The sequence below is a fragment of the Pelophylax lessonae genome (genome assembly GCF_965119305.1).
Source record: "Pelophylax lessonae genome assembly, chromosome: 8".
Lineage (NCBI taxonomy): Eukaryota > Metazoa > Chordata > Amphibia > Anura > Ranidae > Pelophylax > Pelophylax lessonae.
In genome coordinates, this window is record NC_138775.1 from 81,361,370 (window position 1) to 81,373,620 (window position 12,251).

General features: G+C 42.0%; 1 protein-coding gene across 2 annotated transcripts in view; it reads right to left on the reverse strand.

Moving 5' to 3' along the window:
• The window catches only part of GP9 (glycoprotein IX platelet), a 200,854-nt gene that overhangs the window by 148,298 nt on the left and 40,305 nt on the right, over positions 1-12,251 (reverse strand). Inside the window, exon 2 of one of the 2 annotated variants that reach the window (XM_082265484.1) lies at positions 7,675-8,532. The exons of the other annotated variant lie outside the window; for it this stretch is intronic. Within the exon in view, the coding sequence (XP_082121610.1) occupies positions 7,918-8,517 (600 nt within the window). The 5' untranslated portion in view covers positions 8,518-8,532 and the 3' untranslated portion in view covers positions 7,675-7,917. Of the gene's footprint in view, positions 1-7,674; positions 8,533-12,251 lie in introns of those variants that run through there. 2 annotated transcript variants of the gene reach the window in all.

The window sequence follows — 12,251 nt, forward strand, 5'->3', positions numbered from 1 at the left end:
CTAGGCTCTAAGATTGAGAACTGAGCGATCAAACACTACTGATCACTGATCACTCAAGTCTCAGAGCTCCGTGAGCAGAGAGCTGGTGACTAACTATCAGTCACTGCCTCTCTGCTCTGCTCCCCCCCCCCTTTACGCTCACTGAAGCCAGCGCGGCTGGCTCAGTACTTTGGCTGTACTTATCCTTTAACCACGTCAGTACTGCCCTATAGCTGGAAGACGCCTATCAGTCCCCATCAGTGCAGTCTCATCAGCGCACATCAGTGAAGAAGAAAAATTACTTCTTTGCAAAAATTTTAACAGAAACAAAGGAAAACTCCTTTTTCAAAATTTTGGTTTGTTTAGTGAAAAATACAAAAAACTCAACAGTGATTAACCAATTCTGCTATGGAAAATGTATCCCCGTTTAGGACCAGGCCACTTTTTGCAATACGGCACTGTGTTACTTTAACTGAAAATTGCGTGATTATGCGACGCTGAACCCAAATAAACTTTGAGTCCTTTTTTTTCCACAAATAGAGATTTCTTTTGGTGGTATTTGACCAAGCAAAAGACCAACAATTGTCAGGGCAAAAAAAAAAAAAAAAACGATATTTTTTACTTTCTGCTATAAAACATATCCAATAACAAAAATTAAAAAAACTCTAATTTCTTCATCAATTTAGGTCCCGTTCACACAGGGGCGATCCGACTTGGGGGGGGGGCGACCTCCGAGGTCGCGGTGCGAGCAGCGCGCCACGACCTCGGAGTGGCCGGCACGGACTTCATAACATTGAAGTCTATGACGGTCGCGCCGGGTCGCCCCAAAAGAAGCTCCGGACCCTTTTTCTAAGTCGGAGCGACTTGTGTCGCTCCTATTAGAACGGGTCCGCAGCTTCCCTATGGAAGGCGACCTACGGCGACCTGTGAGGCGACCAGGTCGCCTCACAGGTCGCCTTAGTGTGAACGGGGACTGAGACCAATATGTATTCTGCTACTTTTTTTTTGGTTCAAAAAAAGTCCCAATAAGTGCATATTGATCGGTTTTGCGCAAACGTTATAGCGTCTACAAACTATGGGATATATTTATAGAATCTTTATTTATTTATTTTTACTAGTAATGGTGGCGATCAGTGACTTATAGTGGGACTGTGATATTGTGGTGGACAAATCGGACACTAACTGAGACTTTTTTGGGGACCAGTGACACTAATACAAGTGATCAGTGCTAAAAATATACACTGTCACTGTACTAATGACACTAACTGAGAAGGGGTTATCCATCAGGGGCAATCAAAGGGTTAACTGTGTGCCTAGCCTGTGTTTGTGTACTGTGTTTACAGACTCCCAATCTACCTGTGTAATGAACAATCAGCAGGTGCCGACAAACATCGAGTCTGCCGTACACGCTGATTGGATCCCACTGTGCATAATCACATTCAAAGAGGGCCGCTGGCAGCTCTCATTTGTGCCCGCTACCTGGAAGTGCAGGATCATGTGTATATATACTGCCCTGTAATAGTAATACTGCTGTAGGGCGGTTGGCAAGTGGTTAAATACCACCAAAAGGAAGCTCTATCTGTCTTAAAAAAAATAATAAAAATTTCATATGGGTAGAGCAGTGTTGCATGACTCCACAATTGTCATGCAAAGTGTGACAGTGCTAAAAGCTAAGGAAGGCAGGAAGGGGGTAAAAGTGCCTGGTATTGAAGTCTTTAAAGTGGTTGTAACCCTACGTAAAAAAAAAAAAAAAGATCCAGTTTTTTTTAAAGCATGTTATTATTATGTTGTAATATACCCGGTTGATCCTGCTGTTCCCCCTTAGTGTGCTGACCTTGGTAATCATGGCTTCTGATCCGTGATACCCTGGTCAGGTTACGCACCTCCATAATCCTGCTGTTCTCCTTTCTCACTCTCTCCCCTCCTCTCTCCCTGTCAGCTCGGGAGTCTGTGTAGTAAAACAAAAAGTGTAGCTGCTGACTCTTAATAAACAGCTACTCACCTGTTCTACAATCCAGTGGTGTACTCACCACAGCCGTGTTTGCCCCGTGTCCTCCCTCGGCATCACCGACATCTCTACTATGGGCACCTGGCTGTGACAGCTTGCGGCTTTACAGCTGGGGGCCCAGTGCGCATGCCTGAGTGGCGCTGCGCTCTGTGACTGGTCCTGAAATGTTCTAGTACCTGTCATGTGTCCCAGAAGACTTTGAGAAGGAGAAATTCCACTTCCAATCACCTAAGGTGACCGTAACAGAAGTGGGAGCAGGTACCTCTCAAAATCGGTTCCCTGCTCCCCCCCTCCTCCCCAAAAGCTATGTTTCACAAACAGGAGACAGAGAGGAGACCTTAAAGTGGAAATTCCACTTTTGGGTGGAACTCCGCTTTAAGAAGGATGTGTACTAAAAGTGTAAGTCTAGCCAAAGCTTTTTTTTTCAGTTTTTGAAAGAAAGAGAAGAATTAGAGCCAGTGTCAGGTTTTACTGCTGTCCAGGGCACTGTTAGAAAAAAATGTCACTTTTTTTTTTTTTTTGGTGACAATGGTTACATTGGACAAGTCGTGTGGGAAAACCTGCAACAGGAAACCAGGGAGCAATAAAACAGCTAAAAGGTATTCTAGCTTATTCCTGAATAACTAAAATAACTTTACTTCTGTCTCTGTTTATGTTGAAGAGAATAATTTCATGTCTGGTGAAAAGATTGTCACCAGAACACTAAAACATAGGGAAATCTCTCTAACTGAGCCCCAGATAGCAGTAAAATATGACTGGGGTTATAATCCTTTCCTACTCTTAAAGTGGAACTTTAGTCAGAAAATTAAGTCCTGTTAGATCACTTCAGACTGGCCCATTTTGAAGGTATAACTATGTAAAACATTTAAAAAAATAAGTGCCTTTACTGTTTAAAATGCAGTAACACACTGTCTCGCCCTGCTCTGCACATCCCGAGTTACTCTCTATTTTTAGGCACTGTGCCAAATTAGTAGCAGTCGATCTGCTGACAGCCTAAAAATGTACTGCTGTTCAGGGGCTCTGGGCTTCAGCAAAATGGCAGCCTCCGGCTAGAAGATGAAGAACAATGCTGGATGCAATTTATCATTTCAATCGTTTTTTATTAAAGTTTTTCAACATACAACAAACATATTCCGTCAGCATGTACAAAGATCAGAACAATGAAATATGATAAACCATAGCATATACTGTAAATTGTACAGGGTAGCTTAAGGCTCTAGTGGAGCTCCGGAGGAGCTCCAGGGTTACACAAGATTCCATAGCCAGGGCGTCACTTAAGGCCGAGGCGGGACGCCCACGAGGCACCCCACTGGGAGCATACTGTGCCGGCGGCTGGAGGCAATTTAAAGCACACACTAATTTTGGTAGCATAAATATTCATGTGGAATATAGGTTTCTTGCTAAAGAACATTATTTTAATCAAGTTTTTAATGGGTAAAGTTCCGTTTTAAGCATGGATAGATTAAAAGTTATCTGGTGCAGCAGGGACCGGCTGAATTTCGATCCATCTATGGCCGTTCCCACTCGAAAGAAGTCAGCCAGCCAGTCAGCTTTATTCTTCTGATGACCATCCTACAGAAATACAGTATTTCGAAAGCTAAGAAGTGAACATCAGTCTTATTGGAACCCACTTCTTCAAATTTGATATAAAATAGATTTTTAGTAATGTATGCAATAAAACATTTTGTAGTCTTCTTTAATCTTCAACATGTCATCTCCAGAGAAATAATTGATCATAAAATGTAGCTTCTCCCATTTCTGTATATAAATTAGAAAAATTGGATTCATATTTTACTGCAAAGACAGTACCAAGATTTTGATAATAAAAAGATTTTTCTGCAGTTATTCTGCAGTACAACCTGACAGATGTGTTTATTACAGCTTAGTCTGTTTTTCAATTGTCCCTTGGTACGATGTACACTGTCAGGGAGTTGTTTGATCCCTCCCCTACTATCAGATCTGGCTGTGTATCGCCCTCTCCCCACTCCTTGGTAGTGGCCTCTACTCAAGACTTTCATGCAAGATCCATCTAGATAGTTTCCTGAACACCCCTCTCCTGAAGAAGCATGTCTGTAAAACCGGTTGCGAAACTGTAACTCCTCTACAGCCTACGTATTTCATCATGATGTGGCATTGTTTGTATTATACTGATTTGTTGTACATCTGCTGGACTTGCATTGTGGCCTCTTCCGAAGCAGCTCAATGTATTATGTATGTATGCGTACATTTTGTGGATGGGGTTATGCATATAGGGGGCTTTGTTCATTACAGTAATAGGCAGATTTTTTAAAACTTTTTTGTTTGTCCTGGATTTTAGTCTTGGTCAATCCGTTATGCTGGGTCGGATCAACGTTAATAAAATGTGATGTTTTTTACTCAATGCATGTTTGTTCTTACATCAACAAGTTCCCCTAATACTTTCTAGGCTGCCTTCATAGACAGACATTTTTTTTTTCTGTTTTACAGTAGTACATTGTAGAACAGAATTTATATGAAAGATGTTTAACTTAAAGAGGAAGTAAATGCACGTAAAAAAAACCCTGTAAAGACAAAGGCATAATGAGCTAGTATGCATCACATACTAGCTCATTATGAAATACTTACCTAAAAACGAAGCCCCCGAAGTGTCGTCTGCTCAGCAACAGGGCGGCCGACATGTCCGGCTGCCCTGCTTCCTTGTTCGCGTCCTCCAGCCATCTGATTGGTCGGAGGCGCGATAACATCACTCCCGCGCATGCGCGCAGGAGCCGCCGTTCATGGCATAGGGTTCTGAAGGAACGGCACGGGTGGCCGTTCCTTCAGAGTGCATGCGCTGATGACGTCATTGGCTGCATGCATTGTAAATATCTCCTAAAGCTCACCAGTGTTCAGTGTGTGTGGCCCACTGAGTTCCAGATCTTTAACCACTTAAGCCCCGGAAGATTTTACCCCCTTCCTGACCAGGGCCTATTTTGCGATTCGGCACTGTGTGACTTTAACGGACAATTGTGCGGTCGTGCGACGCTGTACCTAAACAAATTTGACATCCTTTTTTTCCCACAAACGGAGCTTTCTTTTGGTGGTATTTGATCACCTGTGCGATTTTTTGATCATGCGCTATAAACAAAAAAAGAGCGTCAATTTTGCAAAAATAACAATATTTTTCACATTTTTTATATGAAATTCCCCCAAAAAAATGTAAAAATCAAAATTTTTTAACATTTTAGGCCAATTTGTTTTATGCTACATATGTTTGGTAAAAAAAAATCGCAAAAAGCGTATTTTGATTGCTTTGCGCAAAAGTTATTGCGTTTACTAACTAAGGGAAAGATTTTTGTCATTTTTGTTGTTTTTTTTTTTTTAACGAGTAATGGCGGCGATCTGCGATTTTTTTTGCGGGACTGCGACATTGCGGCGGACAGATCGGACCCTTGACTGACATTTTTGACACTTTTGGGGTTACCAGTGACATTACTACAGTAATCAGTGTTATACATATTCACTGTTACTGTAAAAATGACACTGGCAGGTTAAGTGTGTCCCTAGGGGAGTGCTTCTAACTGTGATTGGATGTGGCTTGAGGTGTAAGAACAGAGATCAACGGTCCTACATAGGAGAACTGTATGATCTCCATTCTTACACAGGGGAGAATGACAGGTGGCTGTGTTTACACTAGCCGCCTGCCTTTCTCCCGCTGTAACGGACAATCGCGAGTACCACACGTGCGGGGGGGGTCCGCGAGCGAGCGGGAGCGCGCCTCCAGCGGCGCGCGCTCGCTCCCTAGAGCCTCACAGGCTAGCAACGTAGACCTACGTAGCTTTGCCTGTGAGAGGCTGACTGCCGACGTAAATCGTCGTTAGGCAGTCGGCAAGTGGTTAAAAGTTAAATGTTTTTTATTGAGAATTTTTTTTGTAACATTGTCACATCTAAATGTGCATTATTTATTGTATTTTTACGGGGTATAGACAGTCCAATTCCTTATTTATCACTCAACATCAGACCTGCCGTGAAGTTTGAATCTAAGTATTGATATCTGGGAAATAACTCTAGTTCTTGGATAAAGAGTGTTTAGCTCAACGCCTGTCAAATTTTCCTTTTGATATGGTTCAGAACATTTCTGTACCTTAAATGCTATAAGGAATAGTGAAGTATCTATGATACAAAAAAAGTAAAACTCACCATCAGCATAAGAAAATTCAATCTGTTTTATTGTCAGACCTGATTCCCTTTCTAAAAAACATTGTACAGCCTGTTTCCTCCTTAGATGGGGAATGAGAATATAAAGTCCAGGTGCCTAACATGCGGCCCACTAGTGCTCAGTGTGTGGCCCTGTGTTCTCCTGACCTAAAAAAAAAAGCCACATCCGCTGGCATTCAACATCAGACCTGCTGTAAAGTTTGAATTTGAATGTTGACATCTGATTAATAACTCTGGTTTTTGAATGCATAAGGCCCTAGGTGTTTTTTTCTAATACACCCATAGATATCTATAAATCCAGAATTGATTGTTGGCCTTTCTTTTCTTACTATTTAGCTTATCTACATACATTTTATTTTATATTATTTTATTGTGACAATATGATTTATCAAAGGGGTTAATGACTAATTAATGACTAGCTTTATTACAGTATGGCTTTAGTTTTAGAAAACCCAAGTTGGGTGTTTTAATGTTTGGCGTGCTGTTTTTTCTTTACATTCCTTTTCCTTGTGACACGGGTACCTTACTTGCAATGAATATGAATGAGACAGTTCTCTTTTGGTGCCATGATATCTTTCTCCTAGAGAACACATTGATGCGCACAACCATCTATTTATTGTTTCTTGGCTGCTCCCAGCCTTTGTTATAGTAGAACATAAATTATTCCTAAATAATGGTTAGTGACATTTTCCTGAATATTAAGAATTGTTTTTTATTTAGTATTGTGGGCATTTTTTATATTTTACTTTTGACTTTAAATTTATTATCCGTAAATATACTGGCATATTTAATATACCATATTTTCCGGCGTATAAGACGACCCCCCTAATTTTCAAGTTAAAACATAGGTTTTGGGCTATACTCGCCGTATAAGACTACCCCCCTTCCGAAGCAAGGCAACACCATTGAAAAACATCAGATTTCTCATAGATCTCCAAGGTACCCTAGTACTGTAATACATGTAATCTCTCATAATATCCCCAAGGTACCCTAAGTATACGTATTACCAGTAGATGTAATCTCAAGACGCTGGCTGTCCGGGAATCCTGTACTGGTATACCGTATGTACCGTAGCTTCGAATACATACAGTATACTGCACTGAGCCAATCACAGTGAGCGATGTATTCTATTATTGAATGCAAAGCCTGCTCGGATTGGTAGAGTCAGAGAGGCGGGCCGAAGTTACTCCGCCAATCCGAGCAGGCTTTGCATTCAATAATAGAATACATCGATCTCCCTGATTGGCTCAGCGCTATACACTGTATGTAGCCGAAGCTACGGTACATACGGTATACCGGTACAGGATTCCCACACATGTACATTTAATACTTATACTTAGGTTACCTTGTAGATATTATACTTGTATAGAGCGTATAAGACGACCCCCCATTTTTGGGGGATTTGTTTGAGGTTCAAAAGTAGTCTTATACGCCAGAAAATACAGTAGTTTATACTCCAAGAATGTTTCCTTCTACAACAAAAAATACATCCAGTAATATTGAGTTTTAGAAAATGATTGACATAAAAAGTTATACTTATGAAGCATCGAATGTGACATTCACCAAATATTCACTGCAGTTATATCAATTTGTGTAATTTAAAACTCTTTTACCAGGCAGATACCTCTGCAGTGTATGTTTCATAAATATGCCCCGAGGCAATTTTTTTCCCCAGATAACACCAAAACTTTCAAAACTTTTTAATGTACATTATGTGCTAAATGCATGGGTTCTAATTAGCTGTAATGCACATCCTATTTAGATTTGGAAGTTTCTTTCACGGATGTTTTTTGGAGTAAGCGAGTTGAAACTACAACACGACAAGAGAGTTTCCGGGCCATCCGTGCTATATAGGACATGAAGATAAGGACCACCACTGCAAGTCCATTTATGTACAAGTCCCGCACAAAGAATTTTTTGCATTTGATTGGCCATGGCCTCCCACACCTAGGTATTTCATTCCCTGTCAGGTCTTGGAAAGCCTTCATGGATGCAGATTGTGGAGATGCACACTGTACTTTTGCAGGGTTTCTCTGCACAGGTTGGGAATCCAGCCATGCTTTTAGATAAAGGATACTGCAGTCACAATTCCAAGGGTTTCCGGAGACATCGACTTCCTGGAGGCTGGTCAGGTGATCCAAAGCTCCTGGTGGAACAGTAGTCATCAAATTGTTTTGCAAATAAAGCTTCACTGTGGTAACTGGGAGATCTGGCACAGTTGTGAGATGCCTCGAACTGCAGTTAACTATTAGTCCATGGGTCTCAATTACACCACAATTGCAAGAGTTGGGGCATAAATCGATATTACTTGCCCCAAACCCAAATAAAAAAAGTAGCATTAGAATCCAAGACATCTTTCTCTACAATGCCTGTAAGACAAAAAAATGTAGTTTATCATATAGCATTAGATACATTTTTTAATACACTTTATTATTATGATTATAATACCATGTCTATGTTCTTGCTGCTAATGTTGAAATAAGTAAGCACATGATGATATCACATCAATAACAGCTTGTTACACCGCCTTACTTTCTAGATCAGTTTTCAGTTTTTAGTGCTCTAACAGTTTTACTGACAATTACTTGATCACGCAATAGTGTACCCAAATAATTTTTTTACATTTTTTGAGGTTACAGATGAAGCATTTTGGGGGGATATTGAATACCTACAACTTTTACTGTATAAAAGAAAAAAAAGCCAACAATTTAGACCAGGCATGTCCAACCTGCGGCCCAGACAATGCGGCCCACTGCCCCCTGACAATTTTTTTTTTGCTGGGGAGGAAGGAAGTCGGGTCGGGGGCACAGGCACAGCAGCTTCCAACTAACGGTAGGCAGAGGCTGAGGGGGGGGGGGGGCGGGGAGGAGAGCATGTGCAGTGTTTCTGACTCCTACCACCATAGTTACATAGTTACATAGTTAGTGAGGTTGAAAAAAGACATAAGTCCATCCAGTTCAACCTATGATGTGTGTGTGTGTTTGCTTTTAACCGTACATTGTATACCCCTGTATGTTGTGGTCTTTAAGGTGTCCATCCAATAGTTTTTTGAAACTATCAATGCTCCCCGCTGATACGACTGCCTGTGGAAGAGAATTCCACATCCTTACCGCTCTTACAGTGAAGAACCCCTTACGCACTTTAAGGTTAAACCGCCTTTCCTCAAGTTTTAGTGAGTGGCCACGTGTCTTATTGTATCTCCTTTCTCTGAATAGTTTGTTCCTTATGCTAGGGTCGCCAGTACAGTATTTGTACATTGATATCATATCCCCCCTCAATCGTCTCTTCTCCAGAGAGAATAGGTTCAGTGCTTGTAGTCTTTCCTCATAGCTGATGTCCTCCATTCCCCTAATTATTTTTGTTGCCCTTCTCTGGACTTTCTCCAGTTCCAGCACATCCTTCCTGAGGACCGGTGCCCAGAACTGGACAACATACTCCAGATGTGGCCGGACCAGAGTCTTGTAGAGTGGAAGAATAATCTCTTTATTTCTGGAGTGAATCCCCTTTTTTATACAACCCAGTATTCTGTTGGCTTTGCTTGCGGCGGCTTGGCATTGCATGCCACTGCCAAGCCTGTTGTCTACCAGTACCCCCAGGTCCCTTTCCATCCTAGACTCACCCAGAGGTTCCCCCCCTAGTGAGTAGCTTGCTTTCTGGTTTCTGGCCCCCAAGTGCATTACTTTACATTTTTCTACATTAAATCTCATCTGCCATGTAGTTGCCCACCCCGTTATTTTGTTCAGGTCTGCTTGCAAGATTTCCACATCCTGCATAGAAGATATTGGCATGCCTAATTTAGTATCATCTGCAAATACTGAGATTGTACTAGATATCCCCTCCTCTAGATCATTTATGAATAAATTAAACAGGATTGGTCCCAGGACAGAACCCTGGGGGACCCCACTTTCCACACCCGCCCAATCCGAGTACTCCCCATTAATCACCACCCTCTGTACTCTCCCCTGGAGCCAGTTCTCTATCCAGGTACTCACCTTATGGTCCATACCTACCTTCCTTAGTTTGTACAGTAAGCGTTTGTGGGGAACGGTGTCAAAGGCCTTTGCAAAGTCCAGATACACCACATCCACAGGCTTACCTTTATCTAAGTGGCAGCTCACTTCATCATAGAAGGTTAATAGATTGGTTTGGCACGAACGATTTTTCAGGAATCCATGCTGATTACTACTTATAATACCGTTTTCATTACTAAAGTCTTGTATGTGGTCCCTTATCATCCCCTCCAAAATTTTGCAGACTACTGAAATCACTGAAGTGGTCATGGTGGTTAGAGTGTTCCATTATTGTCTCTCAGAAGAAGTAGACCTCTGTATACTGATTCCATTTCATTTGATTATCCTCTAGTTGTGTTAAATTAGTGGGGGTGTGGCAGCATTTTATTACATACCTTAACTATAGTATATATTTTATATGCGGCCCGAGAAAATTTCTCTACACTCAATGTGGCCCAGAGAGGCCAAAAGTTTGGACACCCATGATTTAGACCAAAATGTATTCTGCTTCATTTCTTTGCTAAAAAAGGTATAAAAATATATATATAATGTACAGGACAGGCATACTGCCCCAATATTTTAGTAGTGGTCCCTTTGAGGGGGACATGGAAGACTTGGCTGAGTACTCAGGGGTTCTCACCCATGCAGGGTGACAGGTTCTGAGATAGTCTGGTTGGAAGAGCGTATTGATTATCAGTTCTCTCTGAATTGGTAAGTTCCTATAGGGGACGCAGGGCTTTGGAGGTTTGAAGAGATTTGGCTGGAAAGAACCTCCAAACGCTGACTGCCAGGACTCTGGTCCCGAAGGGATAAAAGGCCAGGCGGGGGGGGGGGGGGGGCTTGAAAGGCAGCAGAGTGAATGCAGCACCTCACCTGTGTAAGGGAAATGAGTGGATAGAGAGGCTCGTAAGCTGTGTGTAAATTGTGAGCTCTCAAACAAGCTGAGACATGGGTTGCTCACCCATTGTGTCGCCTATCCTGCATACTTCCATGGAGGAGCGCAAACCCGGTAAAGGACCAGAAAGATTAGCGGTGAGCCTGCTGCTTAGGTTTTGTGGTACCAGGACTTTGGACTGTTGATTGATTTTGGCTGAAGTAAGCTGTCTTTTGTTTATCTGTTTTCAAATAAAGAAACTATTTTGCTTTTACCAAACTGACTGGTGGTCATTCCCGAGCTACTTTAGATAAGAATGTATACTGGAAAATTTAAAGTGACTGTAAAGATTTTGTTTTCAAAAGTAACAAACATGTTATAATTGCTTGTTCCGCGCGCTCGCTCCCTAGAGCCTCACAGGCTTTATATTTTAAAGTGTTATTAACCGCTTGCCGACCGCCGCATGACTATTTACTGCGGCGGTCGGCAAGCGGTTAATAACACTTTAAAATATAAAACTTTTTTAATATTAAACATATATTTATTACTACTTTCAATAAAATTGACTTTAAACAAAAATAAAATATGCCATAAATCAAAGACTTATCAACACAAATATATAAACAATAGAAAAAGTCAGTAGTGCAAATGACAGCATCAGAAGGAAAGAGTAAGGGGTTTTTGGGACAAGGACGGAAGGAGAGCACAGTACAGTGGGGCAGAAGGGCACAGTACATGAAGGGGGGGGGCAGGAGGGTACACTACATGGTGGTCAGGAGGGCACAGGAGAGAGGGTAGGAGGGTACAGTACAGGGGGGCAGTATTGAATAATACAGAGATGGTCTCCTCAAACAGAGCGGTGCAGGGAAGCTGCTGTCATAGATCTTACCTGTTGTGGTACTCTGTCACTGGGCTAAATATACAATCAGAATGACATCTCCCCCTCTGCCTTCCCCTCACAGTTTCCGACGCTCTTCTGGCGCTTTGCAAGGGTGAAAGGAGAACCCCAGAGGTAGAGCATTGTACTGCTGCTGCTTGTGTGGGCGGAACATGTACTTCTCCGGTCACATGGGATGAATAGAAGGGAAGGGCCAGCAGGGATCAGAACTATACACAAACCGCCCATTAGCATCATTAGTAAAATGCACCTGAAGAGTGCCAGAAACTGCCCTCCATGCACCTGGGGCCTTTGGGCAGTGCCCAG